This window comes from Hemibagrus wyckioides, linkage group LG22 (genome assembly GCF_019097595.1).
Source record: "Hemibagrus wyckioides isolate EC202008001 linkage group LG22, SWU_Hwy_1.0, whole genome shotgun sequence".
Classification (NCBI taxonomy): Eukaryota; Metazoa; Chordata; class Actinopteri; order Siluriformes; family Bagridae; genus Hemibagrus; species Hemibagrus wyckioides.
The window spans coordinates 18,262,710-18,277,070 of record NC_080731.1 but is presented as its reverse complement, the minus strand read 5'-3'; the positions used below and the strand labels follow the sequence as shown (position 1 = coordinate 18,277,070).

The following is a 14,361-nucleotide window of genomic DNA, read 5'->3' as shown; positions in this document are numbered from 1 at the left end:
ACAAACACGCTCCTCTGAAGCATTTAGCCTGGCCTGTCATTTGCAGAGACGTGAAACGGCTGGCTGGCTGAAACCCGGGCTAAAATCATATTAAAGTGGAGTGTGATTGATGCACAGGAGCTTTCTGCTTCACCGTCACGCTGGAGGAAGAGAAGAGCGCCGCCGCTGAAGCGGCAGCAGTGTGTGTGTGTGTGTTTGTGTGTGTGTGTTTGTGTGTGTGTGTTTTTAAATGTATGATTACACATGAACATGCTTTCTGTTGATTTTTTTCTTTGCCTGAAAGAGCGTGTCATCGTTCGCTTTCAGTGTCTACACACGCACACACACACACACACACAGACATCAGCCTCTGTTAGCTAATCATCCTCCACACACACACACACGGAAACTATCTATTTCTGGAAGCTTGGAGCATGTGTGTGTGTGTGTGTGTGTATGTGTGTGTGTGTATGTGTGTGTGTGTGTGTGTATATGTGTGTGTATGTGTGTGCACGTCTGGGCGCTTTGCTCTTTTGTTGCTTTGGAAAAGAATTTTCTTGGCTTGCAGCACAGAACGTTCAGAGATACGGCGGATTGTTCACGCTCGGCTACTGGAAATAGCTAACCAAACAAAGGCAGAGTTGCGGTCAAGCTAATTACGAGACGTTATCCTTCTGCTCGGGATCCGCTGGCCAGCCGCAAGGGAATCTGCATGAGTGTGGAAGCTACAAATCAACTTTATTCTGCTGTGACGTGTGTGTATGTGTGTGTGTGTGAGTGTATGTGTGGATATGCAGCACTGATCTGTGTGATTCGTTCCTCTGTGCTGCCACTGTTAAGAGGAAACAGTGGACCGTTATGAATAATTGCGAGCGCTGTGATGTGACCTTCCGTCCCCGACGGACCCGCCGCTCTCGCCCGGCTTCTACAAAGGCAGCCGCTCTTCACTCCAGATCAGACGTAAACCCTGCAGTAAGCATACACACCTTGTGGGACTCTTCAAGATAATTAAAGTAATTAGGTATCATGAGTGCCGTCGATGCCGAGTGCCAGGAAACGGCAGCGAGGAAAACACTTCACTCTCAATGATCTGTTACAAGAAAAAAATAAAAAGAGAGAGAGAAAGTTTTTAAACCCAGCTGCTGCAGACTCTTTAGTGCTGTTTAACCAGTCATTAGAGCGCAGAAAGCACTAAAGTGGGAGTTATGACCCTCAGGATAAGATCCAAATCCACAGCCGGCCGTGTTGGAGCGTGTCCCTTCTGCTGCTGGGGACGTTCCACAGGACGTTCCTGTCTCACTTCACCTGCCTCTCCGTGATGAAGCGAAACACACAGAGCTGAACTGGAGCAAGCAGGAAGCTTATTCTGGTCTTGTGATCATCTGGGGGGATGAAGCGGACGAGGCTTCACAGACGGACATCACCTTCCTATTGAAGGTTATTCCTATTATATATTCCTACTGCTCTGATCACCAGATGATCCATTCTCATGCAGAATGCAGCAGCTGTCGCTTCTCCCTGCACTCAGAGGTAAATAAGCGAGCGATCGTCAATGAAAGCTGGAACTCCACATGCTCGTGATGGCGAATAATGTCTCTGAGGGACGTCCAGATCACGCTGATGTACACTGTTCAATCTTGTTGTATTTAGAATAATTCACTGAGGAAATCATTATTAAAATAACACTCCAACATCTGGATTCAGTGTGAATCATGAGCTTAAAGCACCAGATCTAGCATTACTTCCTTTTCTTGTGAGTGAATCCTGATTCTCACACACATTCAGATCTGTGTGTGTGTGTGTGTGTGTGTGTGTGTTAAACACACACACATTTGGAGCGATTAGGATTTTCAGTGTGGTTCAAACCTTCACCTCTGATGCGGAAAAGTGTGAGTGAGACAAAACAAACGGCTGATGAAGTGATTACAGAAACATGAACGCGGGATAAGGGACGTGAAGTGAAGATGAAAGATGAAGGAAACGTTGCTGAACGATTAGACACAATGATTCAGGCGTCATCATTACTGGTGGAGCTGTTGTGATCTGACAGGAAGTGGAATGGTTACAAATGGAGATAAAGCAACAGGAACAATTCATCATCTCTCTCTCTCTCTTTCTCTCTCTCTGCGAATGAATCGTGTTCTGAAACGAGGAGCACGCTTATTATCAGCTGAAATAATAAGAAGAGAAAAACACCTGCTGATCTTTTTTTATCCGTGAACAAACCCCAGGAGGAGGAAGAAGAGACCTGGAAGCTTCTGAAGAAGCGTCTTGTCTATAAAGCGAGTAAAGAGCGAGGCAGGCGCTCGAGTCTGCTAAACCTCAGCAGGACGGAGCTTGTGTCTGTGCTGAAAGCCGGGAGTGTGTGAGTCGAGGACATCGGACCTCGCGGTGGCAGGAAGTCCTGAAGCCAGCTTTTGTTTGCGAGTGTCAGAAGGGCGGTGAGAGACTGGCAGTGTCTCCGCACGCGCCGCATCGTCCAGCCGAGCCTGGTGAGAGGAAGTTTGGGACGATGGACACGAAAACAAAAGCACCTTTGTTTATTTTTGCCTTTTTTGATTGAGCCGACTCCAGGAGAAGCTTTCAGTACTGTTACAGGAAGCAACAGCGCTGTGTGCAGCCAGGCAGCTCTGTGTGAGAACATGCTAACAGCTGCTTGGCATCAGCGCTGTGCCATCTGATCCAGGAAGTCCATCTGCTCCTGATTCCTCATTCCAGCACCAACACTGCTACATGCTTTCCAGCTGCACTCATCTTCTCCTTCCTTCCATCTTTCCATCTACGCTTGCGCTGCTGAAAGTCGGGTCCTTCTCCTCTGGAAACGCTGCCGCCGTCTTATCCTGTGCCACTTCTCCGTTATCTTCCAAATCTTCATTAGCGGCTGATTAGAGGTCTGAACGCTGCTATTGACCTCTAATTGGCCGCAGACGTTCCCTCCGCTCGGGGGATGAGTACCTTTAAGCTGCCGCTAATTGAAATCACGCTGGTGGAAGTAATGGATTTCAGAGTAATCAATTTGAGTCAATTGATGTCCGTGGGAGATGAGACCGTGCTGCGGTCCTGGTGTTAAAGGTTCGAGGTTCAAAATAAAAAAAATCAAGACCAAGGGAAGGATTCACATGAGATACGACTTCAAAAAGTGCTTTCTGCCCTCTTCCACATACACAAGCTCCCAGATGGCCTGGTTAGTGTCACTGTGATTGACGGGAGAGTGAGTAAGCCCCCCCTACAGGGCTGTAGCATCGTCGAGATTTGACCCTGAGGTCTAAGGAGAAGGCTCCTGGAGTCTAGCTCCTTCAACCCTGCAGGACAGACAGATGTGTGGTAAGACCCAGGATTGTGAGGGTGTGTAAAGAGAGCTGTGCTTAGATAAACACAAGCTTATCTTTAAATAGCAGAGCAATGGTCTGGGCTGGAAAGCAGGGAGAGTGACAGAGTGTGTGTGTGTGTGTGTGTGTTTAAATCTGAAAGAGATAGAGAGAGAGAGAGAAACAGAGAGAAAAAGACTAACATCCGCTAACCCTCAGGAAATCCAGCAGCCAGCATCACCAAGGCAACCTCTGGCCAGTCAAGCTGACAGAACTCTTCAGTGGGAATGAAAGAGAGACTGCGAGGTGTGAAGCTCTTTTATCTGCTCTGAGTAGGAAGACTGACGGGCGCAGCGTGAGCCGGCTTGGAGCTCCGCCCCCGTCCAGGACACGCCACACAAATTGTGCAGCATCCAAATGTGACCTTGGCCTTGGCTGGCTCGTCCTCTCCGAGGAGACGAGAACACGGTGCTAATGAAAGCGGGACGGCGGGCTGAGGAGGACGGGAAAGAGCTCTAAAAAAAAAAATGCAGAGCACAGGAACAAAAACAAGTCTGATTGGGACCAGAGTCGCTTTCCAATACGTTTACACATCCAGACACCAAAAGAGCTGCAGGATGAAAGAGAGACAGATGTATGTGTGTGGGTGAGGTCCACAATCTGCCTCGACTCAAACACAACACCCGAGTCAGATGTTTCTGGAAGGGAAGCGCTCCAAGTAAGGAGGTGTGATGTTCTGACAAATCTGACAGCCCCGTCGCTGTGCAGCAAAATAAACACGGAGGAGTTTAAGTTCGGCAATTACACCAAAACAGCGTCTCGGAGCCATCTGCTGAAACGGAGAGACACGCCGCCTCTGATTTGGAGACGCTTTCCTCCAAATCCCTGCCTTCTCTTCGTTCCCTGTGCCCCTCTGAGTCGCTTTGGTTTTCTCATCACCTTGCTTGTTTACATGCCTCGTCTCTCTACTTCTTCAACTCTCTCTCTCTCTCTCCGTCTCCTGCTTTTAGAAAACATGGCGTGACGGCACTTTGAGCTGGAGCGTCTGATCTCCACTCAAGAAATAAACACATCATCTCTCTCGCTCAATTCTTCTCCTCACCTCCATTCCACATTCCCTTTGCTCCTCAACCCTCAACTCAGGATCAATTTACAAAACACAATAAACACTCAAACAGACTCTCTCTCTCTCTCTCTCTCTCTCTCATCCTGCCTCCTGCTCAGAGATCAACCCCGACTTGAGGTCCTGCTGAAACTGGAGACTCCTTTCGTGAAGTTGAGCTTAATATCATAATTCTGAGAAAAACTTCACACACTAATAATAAATACAAAGTCAATACACAACACAAAACCTTTCTGATATTGAAGAGAAAACCTCCATGATCCTATGAGCTGCTGTCCAATATGCAGCTGTGTGTGTGTGTGTGTCTGTGTGTGACAGAGGGACAGAGAGAGAGAGAGAGAGAGAGAGAGAGAGAGAGAGAGAGCTCAGAGGAAAGGCCATGTCTGAACAATTACAGAAGATAAACGATGAGTGTCTTGTATCACACCTGCTGTGGCTTCAAAACACACACACACACACACAGTTACCTGTTTTATTATATTATATTATAGCTCTAACACAGTCTCTATTTATACCCGTGTATATATTTATACCTGTAGTGGGCGTGGCCTAAACCAGATGGTTTTTTCAGCCCTTCTTTGCTAGTTGTATGCTCTTTTTTTAAAACTTGGTTGTATTTGCCAGAATATAAGCAGAATTAGGAGTCTAATAAAAAGCGCAGTGATTCTGAGCAGGCAGTTTCTAAGGATGCTGGAAAGACGTTTAGAATGTACTGAGGGAAAAGTGTGTGTGTTCTGCTAGCGATCGATTATCGATCAGCGTATTGGCTCCAGACCTACAGAACTAGAATCTTCAGGGCAACTGATCAGTGTGAAACAGGAGCAGGTTTAGATCCTCCACCTCTGCACAGAAGCAGAAAACACCCCGCTAATTTCCCTGGCTCGCTCCGGAGCTGCTCTTTTCCCCGCTTCTCTGAAGATTTCTCACAATCTCACACTGCATGCTGCCTGATGATCATTTGTACTGAAGCTGTGTGTTCTCCTAGCACTGTGGGTCGGAGGAGTGTGTGTGTGTGTGTGTTTGTGGTGTGTGTGAGTGATAATGATTGGCAAGCGAGGCGCAGCAGGATGAAGCTGCCAGTCTTGTGTTACAGCCTGCCATGTCGATGGGGGGTACGGCAGCAGCTGGCACCCACTGGGTAAATTCAGACTTAATCACACACACACACACACACACACGCAAATGCCAAGTGTCACCAAAAGCAGCTGTGTATCTGTGGGCTTTAAAGCAGCTGCAGATGGATACTAGTACATTTAAAGAGACTTGTATTCAGAGCAGTTGAAGTCAGGAGCAGAGTTAACACAACCCTCCCCCTTTTCTGAAACCGTGCAGATCTTCAGCTAACGCTAACATCAAACACCAGCCTCTGGAGCTAACGAAGAGTCAATGAAGCTGATGAGTGAGATGAGAGGAGAATGAACAGACCGGTTCAACACATAAAACACACCTCAGAATGCAAAGACGTGAACAGTGAGGTAGACGAGCTACAACTGTAGAGCATAGCTTCCTCCTTTCTATTCCACTGGCTAGAGACTTCCAAAAAAAAAAAAAAAAAAAAAAAAAGGGAGAGGACCTGGCAACCTCAGAAGCGTGAACTCCACATGGCTGATTTACATAATCTCAATTTCTCCTGTCGGGTTTTTGGCACTTTGAACCTTCTGCATATCTGCTCAGAAACAGCTTTCCAGTCCACGTCTCTGAGGTCTGACCCAGGATCTGATTTCGTCCAGTTCACACTCATCTGCTTCCCAGAGTTCTGATCAGGGAACAGCTCAGAGGTTGGAAAACACGGGGGAGCGTGTGACCGAGGACAACGCTGGCCTCAGCAGATTTTGGAAATCTGTGCATGGGCATGTGATATTCCAGTCGTGCTGTTTATCTTCACGCTGCACTGCTGAAATGTGAAAAGCCAGCCTAGCGGGGTGTGATGGGCCTCAGCAACATGGGGCCACACAGAGAATTCTCACACCGGGGAGGGAGAAATAACAGCAGAGAGGCAGAACAGGGAGGGGCGGACAGAGCGGTGGGGTCACAAGATGGCGAAAGAGCTGTCTACAAGATGGATGAGGAAGAAGGGAGAGAGAAAAATGGGGGGGTATGTGGAGGGAGGGAGGGAGGGAGGGAGGGAGGGAAGGAAGGAAGGAAGGAAGGAAGGAAGAAAGAAAGAAAGAAAGAAAAGAAAGAAAGAAAGAAAGAAAGAAAGAAGAAAGAAAGAAAGAAAGAAAGAAAGAAAGAAAGAAAGAAAGAAAGAAAGAAAGAAAGAAAGAAAGAAAGAAAGAAAGAAAGAAAGAAAGAAAGAAAGAAAGAAAGAAAGAAAGAAAGAAAGAAAGAAAGAAAGAAAAAGAAAGAAAGAAAGAAAGAAAGAAAGAAAGAAAGAAAGAAAGGTCTTTGGCACTGAGAGAGAGAGAGAGAGAGAGAGAGAGAGAGAGAGAGAACAGAGCTATAGTCCAGCACTGCTGCTTACTGATTCCGCAGGAAGAATGAGACAAGAGGTTCAAAGCCCACTGAGGATGGTGCTGATGTGAGCTGGTGGAATTCTGGAGGCAGAAGCGTGAAGACATGCACGTGTCACACTGCTGGAGTGAGACAGAGAGAGAGACAGAGAGAGAGACAGAGAGAGAGAGACTCCAGAGGGAGCTGTGGAAAGCTGTGTATTGTTGCTGCTGTAGTGAGAAATGGCCCTGATAAACTCTCAGGCAGTAAATAATTCCCTTCTGCTCAGCGGCGTGTTTACACACACAGCAGACGGCCAGGACAGAGACATGAGGACACGGGCTCTCCACTAAACCACCTTCAACACACTGCCAGATGTTTTTCTTGAGCATGGGAGGGGCTCAGTGATACAGATGTTCATAAAGCTGTCCTGACTTCTCTGCAGAATAGCCAAGTCGAACGAGAAATGAGACGAGGCCTCAGTCAACAAGCTGATTACATACGGACACTGACCATGAACCCTCACTGAACTGAAGCAAGGAGGCGTGGCTTCTAAACCTATTGGCCATAGTGAAGGAGGTGTGGCCTCTTTTCCTGTCAGCCATAGTGAAGGAGGCATGACCTCTGTACCCATCAGTCATAGTGAAGGAGGTGTGGCCGCTGTACCTGTCAGTCACAGTGAAGTAGGCGTGGGCTCTGTACCTGTCAGTCATAGTGAAGGAGGCGTGGCCTTTATACCTGTCAGTCATAGTGAAGGAGGTGTGGCTTCTGTACCTGTCAGCCATAGTAAAGGAGGCATGGCCTCTGTAACATTGAATCAGTTCCTGTTAGTTGTAGTGAAGGAGGTGTGATCTTTGCACCTGTTAATCCTAGTGAAGGAAGCAAAGGCGTGGTCTCTGCATCTGTGGCTGCTGTACCTGGTGGTCTGTGAAAAATCATCCCAAAGTGTAAATAGAAGAAACGTATCGGTCAGTTTTAGTGTTTCAGGCTCTGAGCTAGTGGTCAGTGTGAACATCAAGAGGAAATCCCATCCCAGGCCTACCTCGGAGGCAGATCTGTGCACGCCAGACACTGGTATCCTCTCACATGTGGAGGCGTTTGGGATAACAGAGTCTGCCAAGAGAGGGGATGTAAACGTGAGCTGAGTGTCGCCCAGTGGGTGAGGGACACGTTAGCAAGACTGATAATAAACACTGTATCATCATTGCACTGATCACCATCACGTGTGCACCGGACCATCTCTGGAGAGAGGCAGTGGTATTTTCTGGCATGGAAATAACTTGGCTTTTAACCAACACACATCTTTATTGTACCTCTCTCTCTCTCTCTCTCTCTCTCTGTTGTATTAGCCAATAAATGTTACGGCTGGATTTTGTTACACGGTGCCAAACAATCTCTGAAATGAACAATAAGCGAGTGTACTACAAAATTCATAAAGCACTGAATACAACGACAATGATCAGATTCCATCTGCGAATAGCATCGAGGGAAACCTCTGCCTCTCTGTCTCGGAGCCTCTGTGTTCCTGAGGCAGAGTAAGACAGCGATGGAAGGGGAAGAGGAAGAGGCTGGGATTCTTCAGATTAAAGTTGGCTGTATGATGTTTCCTCTCTCTCTTTTTGAGTGTTAAGAGAATTTCTGCTCTGATCCTCGGCTCCTCAGCACACAGCAGAAAGGTGAGAAAGAGAGAGAGAGAGAGAGAAAGAGAGAGAGGAGGAGAGGATGTGTATGGTGTCCTTCGTGAAGGTTAAAAGGTAGATGTGTCATTTCAGTTAACAGAAACAAGGCGCTCCTCGCTATCGCTCTCTCACGCTTAATTACCACCTCCCACCGATCCCTTAATTACATCTCTTCCGCCTTGCCTTCTTGTCTCTCTTTTTCCCCCCTCAGGGTGATGAATAATGCAAACGGGAGCGCTGTAGGTTTTCCACGCTTTGTGATTTTCAAACACGTCCAGGCCGATGTGAATACCGCCGAAAGGTGACGAGGGGTGACGGGATTCAGCTGCGAATCGATAAACGTCGGCGGCGGCAGCCTCCAGACAGAGGCTCAATAGGTCTCCATTTTCCTCGGTGGGAAAAACAAAGGGACCCGATGCTCATGTCTAGGTGCATGGCAGAAAGGGCGGAGGAATTAAAAAAAAAAAAAAAGTCACCCTCGTGTCCTTGCATGCAGGCAGGGACGGAAAAAATACCACGATCCATGGGATCTGCCTGGTTCTGGGTGAGACTCTGCATCGTCCTGCGCCGGGGCAGACAGTAAGCTTCTTTTACGCTACATGATTTCACGTCACACTTTCAGCTCTGCCTTCCAGCGGCTCAATGTGGAATCACAAAGCTCTTTTTTTTTTTTTTTTTTTTTTGAGTAATCTCTGCAGAAATATTTCAATCTAGCAAACTGATGATGAATTAAAACACGGGCTATGAAGCTATAAAGCTGTTATAACTGACCATTCTTAGACACCTAAGACCTTTCAGAAAAAGCAGATTCAGATATCATTTAAGACTGACAGGAAAAGGGGGGAGGGGGGATGGAACCAGGTGAGATCCAAGATGGCCGCTTCCAGAATATTCCACTGTTCAGTAGCAGTCACAGTTAAGACAAATTAAATAAACACAAATATCTTCTTATTCTGAATAATCAGCTAAGACACTAGAACAAAAGCTTCCAATTTCACACGTGAGCTCTTCATTGCCTGGTTTACATTATATCACTCTCTCTCTCTCTCTGTGTTTCATCACAAATATATGGAGCAGGTGTTTTCTGGAGCGCACACACACACACACACACACACACACACACACACACACACACATTCACACGGCTGCTGAGAAAGGCTTCACAGGCTCACAGAAGCTTGTCTGACACAGGAAACCCTTCTGCTTCCGGGATAACCGAGACCAACTGGGTGACGTGTCTGAGACGTGTGTGTGTGTGTGTGGACCGCTCCTCTGCATACCTTTAGTGGGCTCGGTGCGCTTCGGGAGGTCCATTGTGTCAAAGTTTTTATCATTGTCTCCGTTTCTCCTGCCTGAGAAGAGAGAAAAAAGAGAGAGAGACTGTAAGAGACAGAAAGAGAGAGAGAGAGAGAGAAAGAGAACAGCTATAGGTTTCATAACTGGAGAGTAAATGTCATGTCCATCTTAGACCTTTACACACACACACACACAACGCTCTAATGGCTGAGGCTTTCCTGAGTGGAAATCCCTCTTAATAATGCATGAGAGAGAAATATATCTACAGCAGAGTGAGCTAATGAAGAGCCACATACACACACACCTCAAACAGACACATGGTCAATGATACATAAACAGAAATCTGGGTTGTAAGACGGGCGGGCGAGACAGACGCAGAACACGCAGGGAGAGAGACGGAGTGATGGACGGAGAGAGAGAGAGGGGACAGGAAAGAGAAACTCACCTTGATTAAACCATTCCTCTACAGTTAGCCAGCGCAGCAGCAGCCAAGCACAAGCAAAGGGAAAGAAGAGAAGAGGCATGATATAAACGTGTGTGTGCGTGTGTGTGTGTGTGTGTGCGTGTGTGTGTGTGTGTGTGTGTTACAGCAGACAGGCTATTGCTGGATATTTACTGCGACTGTGCTAACTAGCATAATGTCTTAATGACGTCAAAGAAATCAAACATTTTGGATGATTCTGAGCTTCGCTGCGAGACAGAGTAAAGCTAAGACCTTCCTGGTAACTGAGTTAACAGATTAGTAGTAACTAAACAGCTGTGGTGAAACATGGAGGCGCCGTCGACACGTTTTCCAGCTAAAACCCAAGCTGGACAGGAACTAACCCTCGTTCCCCTTCGATATCCGCTCCATACCTTCAGGAGACGCAGCTCCAGTCATGGACATGAGCCTGATTTATTAACGGATTTAAGAGTTAAAGCTTAACCGGTGCTGCTGTAGACGTGACCCAGGACTGCCAGATAATTAATCAGGAGTCTGGTGACCATGTGGATTAATAAAGAGAGAGGAAAGAGTAGGGTTCTGCTCTGCTGACACACGCTACCAAACACCCACCAGAGCAGGACTGGCTCCTTCTACACTGTTTACACACACACTGTGTCTGAGTCAGCTCTCACACACACACACACACACACACACACACATCACTAGAGCCTTTTTAACCAGTCCTGAGTCATACCACTGCACCACAAACACACAATCGCTGCCAGGCTACACACAAACACACACACACAGTGACTAATCACGGTTTTTCCTCACATCTCCAGCACATTTAGAATTCTGTAACCTGAGGGTGAATATTATTTACCGTAGTTAACACTCTGATGATAACAGACTCTGGAAGACACAAACCTTTAGCCTTCTTGCCTCCGAAGCAGCCCGCGTCGTCCTTCTTCTTCCTGTGAGTCCCCGCGGAGCCCGGAGCCTGCAGGGAGGACGGGTCCTGGTACTTCTCAGCTCCCGGGACTTCTTTGTGAACGTGGTAGGAAAGGTTCCTCATAATGCACACGCAGTTCTCCACAGACTGAGGACGAGATAAAAACAAGAGTAATCTTGACAGGATCTCAAGATTGTAGCATGTTTTTCATAATGTCTTCTAAAGTCACGTCTCACCTTGTTGTCCATGTCCTTCTTCCCCACGGCTGACAGTAGAGCGTGTAGCAGAGCGTCCACCAGGCCGTCACACTCCCGCAGCCTCCTGCGTGCCTCCGCCCCATCTGAGCTCACGTTCCTGCACGCACACACACACACACACACACACAGAACATATAGCACAACTGGCAAAGTTTCGTCATTCACAGGCTCAACATAAACTAATTTCTATTTCCGTAGCAACATATGGACCGTATATGAAACAGAGGCAATTACACTGTCTTTGTATGTTAATGTGCTAAAACAACATCTGTGTGTACAGTGCACGCACACACACACACACACACACACACACACCCTTTAGCTTCAGCTGTGCCATGAACGCAGCTTGTGGCAAATCATGCTCAGGCCCGAGCTGCTTCCTAGGCAACAGATGTCAGTGCTTACAGTTGCCATGGATACGGGCAGAGTGGCGGAGATGGAGATGTGGAGAGTGGCATGGGGAGCTGGTGACACATGGGTACAGAGCCTCGGTGCTCATATTCACCAGGGTGTTCTACAACCTACAGGGACACAGTCTGTCTGTCTGTCTAATGCTCCTTGGCTTTTAGCCTCTACTGCCAAGCCAAGCCTGATTATACTGATTAAACTGGTACAGGGCAAGAGGCAGAATCCACAGGCAGGAAGGAGAGAGAGAGAGAGAGAGAGAGAGAGAGAGAGAGAGAGAGAATAAAAGAGGGATGGAATTTCAGGCTTATCAGACCCTGCAGTCCTTAAGGTCAGTTAATCAGAGCCACATGCTGAGAGAGAGACAGTTACAGAAAAAGAGAGAGAGAGAGAGACAGAGAGAGAGAGAGGGATAGAAAGGGATAGAGAGGGATAAAAAGAGAGATAGTAAGAGAGATCAGACAAATGTTAATGAGCATCATGTGGTCCCACATTAATACAGTAGCAGCTGTAACTACCTCCACTGCCCTCATTGTGTTAACTGTCAGTCTGAAACTGGTCTTACACTCATCACACTCATCACTCCATCACACTCATCACTCCATCACACTCATCACTCCATTACCCTCATCACTCCCATCACACTCATCACTCCATCACACTCATCTTACGCATCACACCCATCACTCTCATCACTCCATTACACTCATCACTGAATCACACCCATCACTCCATCACACTCATCACTCCCATCACACTCATCTTACTCATCACTCCCATCACACTCATCTTACTCATCACTCCCATCACACTCATCATTCCCATCACACTCATCTTACTCATCACTCCCATCACTCCCATCACACTCATCACTCCCATCACACTCATCTTACTCATCACTCCCATCACACTCATCACTCCCATCACACTCATCACTCCCATCACACTCATCTTACTCATCACTCCCATCACACTCATCACTCCCATCACACTCATCTTACTCATCACTCCCATCACACTCATCACTCCCATCACACTCATCACTCCCATCACACTCATCTTACTCATCACTCCCATCACACTCATCTTACTCATCACTCCCATCACACTCATCACTCCCATCACACTCATCACTCCCATCACACTCATCTTACTCATCACTCCCATCACACTCATCACTCCCATCACACTCATCTTACTCATCACTCCCATCACACTCATCACTCCCATCACACTCATCTTACTCATCACTCCCATCACTCCCATCACACTCATCACTCCCATCACACTCATCTTACTCATCACTCCCATCACACTCATCACTCCCATCACACTCATCACTCCCATCACACTCATCTTACTCATCACTCCCATCACACTCATCACTCCCATCACACTCATCTTACTCATCACTCCCATCACACTCATCACTCCCATCACACTCATCACTCCCATCACACTCATCTTACTCATCACTCCCATCACACTCATCTTACTCATCACTCCCATCACACTCATCACTCCCATCACACTCATCACTCCCATCACACTCATCTTACTCATCACTCCCATCACACTCATCACTCCCATCACACTCATCTTACTCATCACTCCCATCACACTCATCACTCCCATCACACTCATCACTCCCATCACACTCATCTTACTCATCACTCCCATCACACTCATCTTACTCATCACTCCCATCACACTCATCACTCCCATCACACTCATCACACTCATCACTCCCATCACACTCATCACTCCCATCACACTCATCACTCCCATCACACTCATCTTACTCATCACTCCCATCACACTCATCTTACTCATCACTCCCATCACACTCATCACTCCCATCACACTCATCACTCCCATCACACTCATCTTACTCATCACTCCCATCACACTCATCTTACTCATCACTCCCATCACACTCATCACTCCCATCACACTCATCATTCCCATTACACTCATCTTACTCATCACTCCCATCACACTCATCACTCCCATCACACTCATCATTCCCATCACACTCATCTTACTCATCACTCCCATCACACTCATCTTACTCATCACTCCCATCACACTCATCTTACTCATCACTCCCATCACACTCATCTTACTCATCACTCCCATCACACTCATCTTACTCATCACTCCCATCACACTCATCTTACTCATCACTCCCATCACACTCATCTTACTCATCACTCCCATCACACTCATCACTCCCATCACACTCATCTTACTCATCACTCCCATCACACTCATCTTACTCATCACTCCCATCACACTCATCACTCCCATCACACTCATCATTCCCATCACACTCATCTTACTCATCACTCCCATCACACTCATCACCCTATTACACTCAACACTCCCATCACACTCATCTTACTCATCACTCCCATCACACTCATCATTCCCATCACACTCATCTTACTCATCACACTCATCTTACTCATCACTCCCATCACACTCATCACTCCACCATCACAC

At 47.2% G+C, this 14,361-nt stretch overlaps 1 protein-coding gene across 7 annotated transcripts in view; it reads right to left on the bottom strand.

Annotated features, from left to right (window-relative positions):
- Positions 1–14,361, bottom strand: part of arvcfb (ARVCF delta catenin family member b) — a 145,555-nt gene that overhangs the window by 22,560 nt on the left and 108,634 nt on the right. For 6 of the 7 annotated variants that reach the window (XM_058375052.1, XM_058375047.1, XM_058375050.1 and 3 more), the window contains 4 exons: positions 11,431–11,548; positions 11,170–11,341; positions 10,264–10,281; positions 9,803–9,874 (listed from right to left, as the gene is read on the bottom strand). In XM_058375052.1, coding sequence (XP_058231035.1) covers positions 9,803–9,874; positions 10,264–10,281; positions 11,170–11,341; positions 11,431–11,548 — 380 coding nt within the window. The remainder of the gene's footprint in view (positions 1–9,802; positions 9,875–10,263; positions 10,282–11,169; positions 11,342–11,430; positions 11,549–14,361) is intronic. The other variant, XM_058375048.1, reaches the window with a different exon arrangement.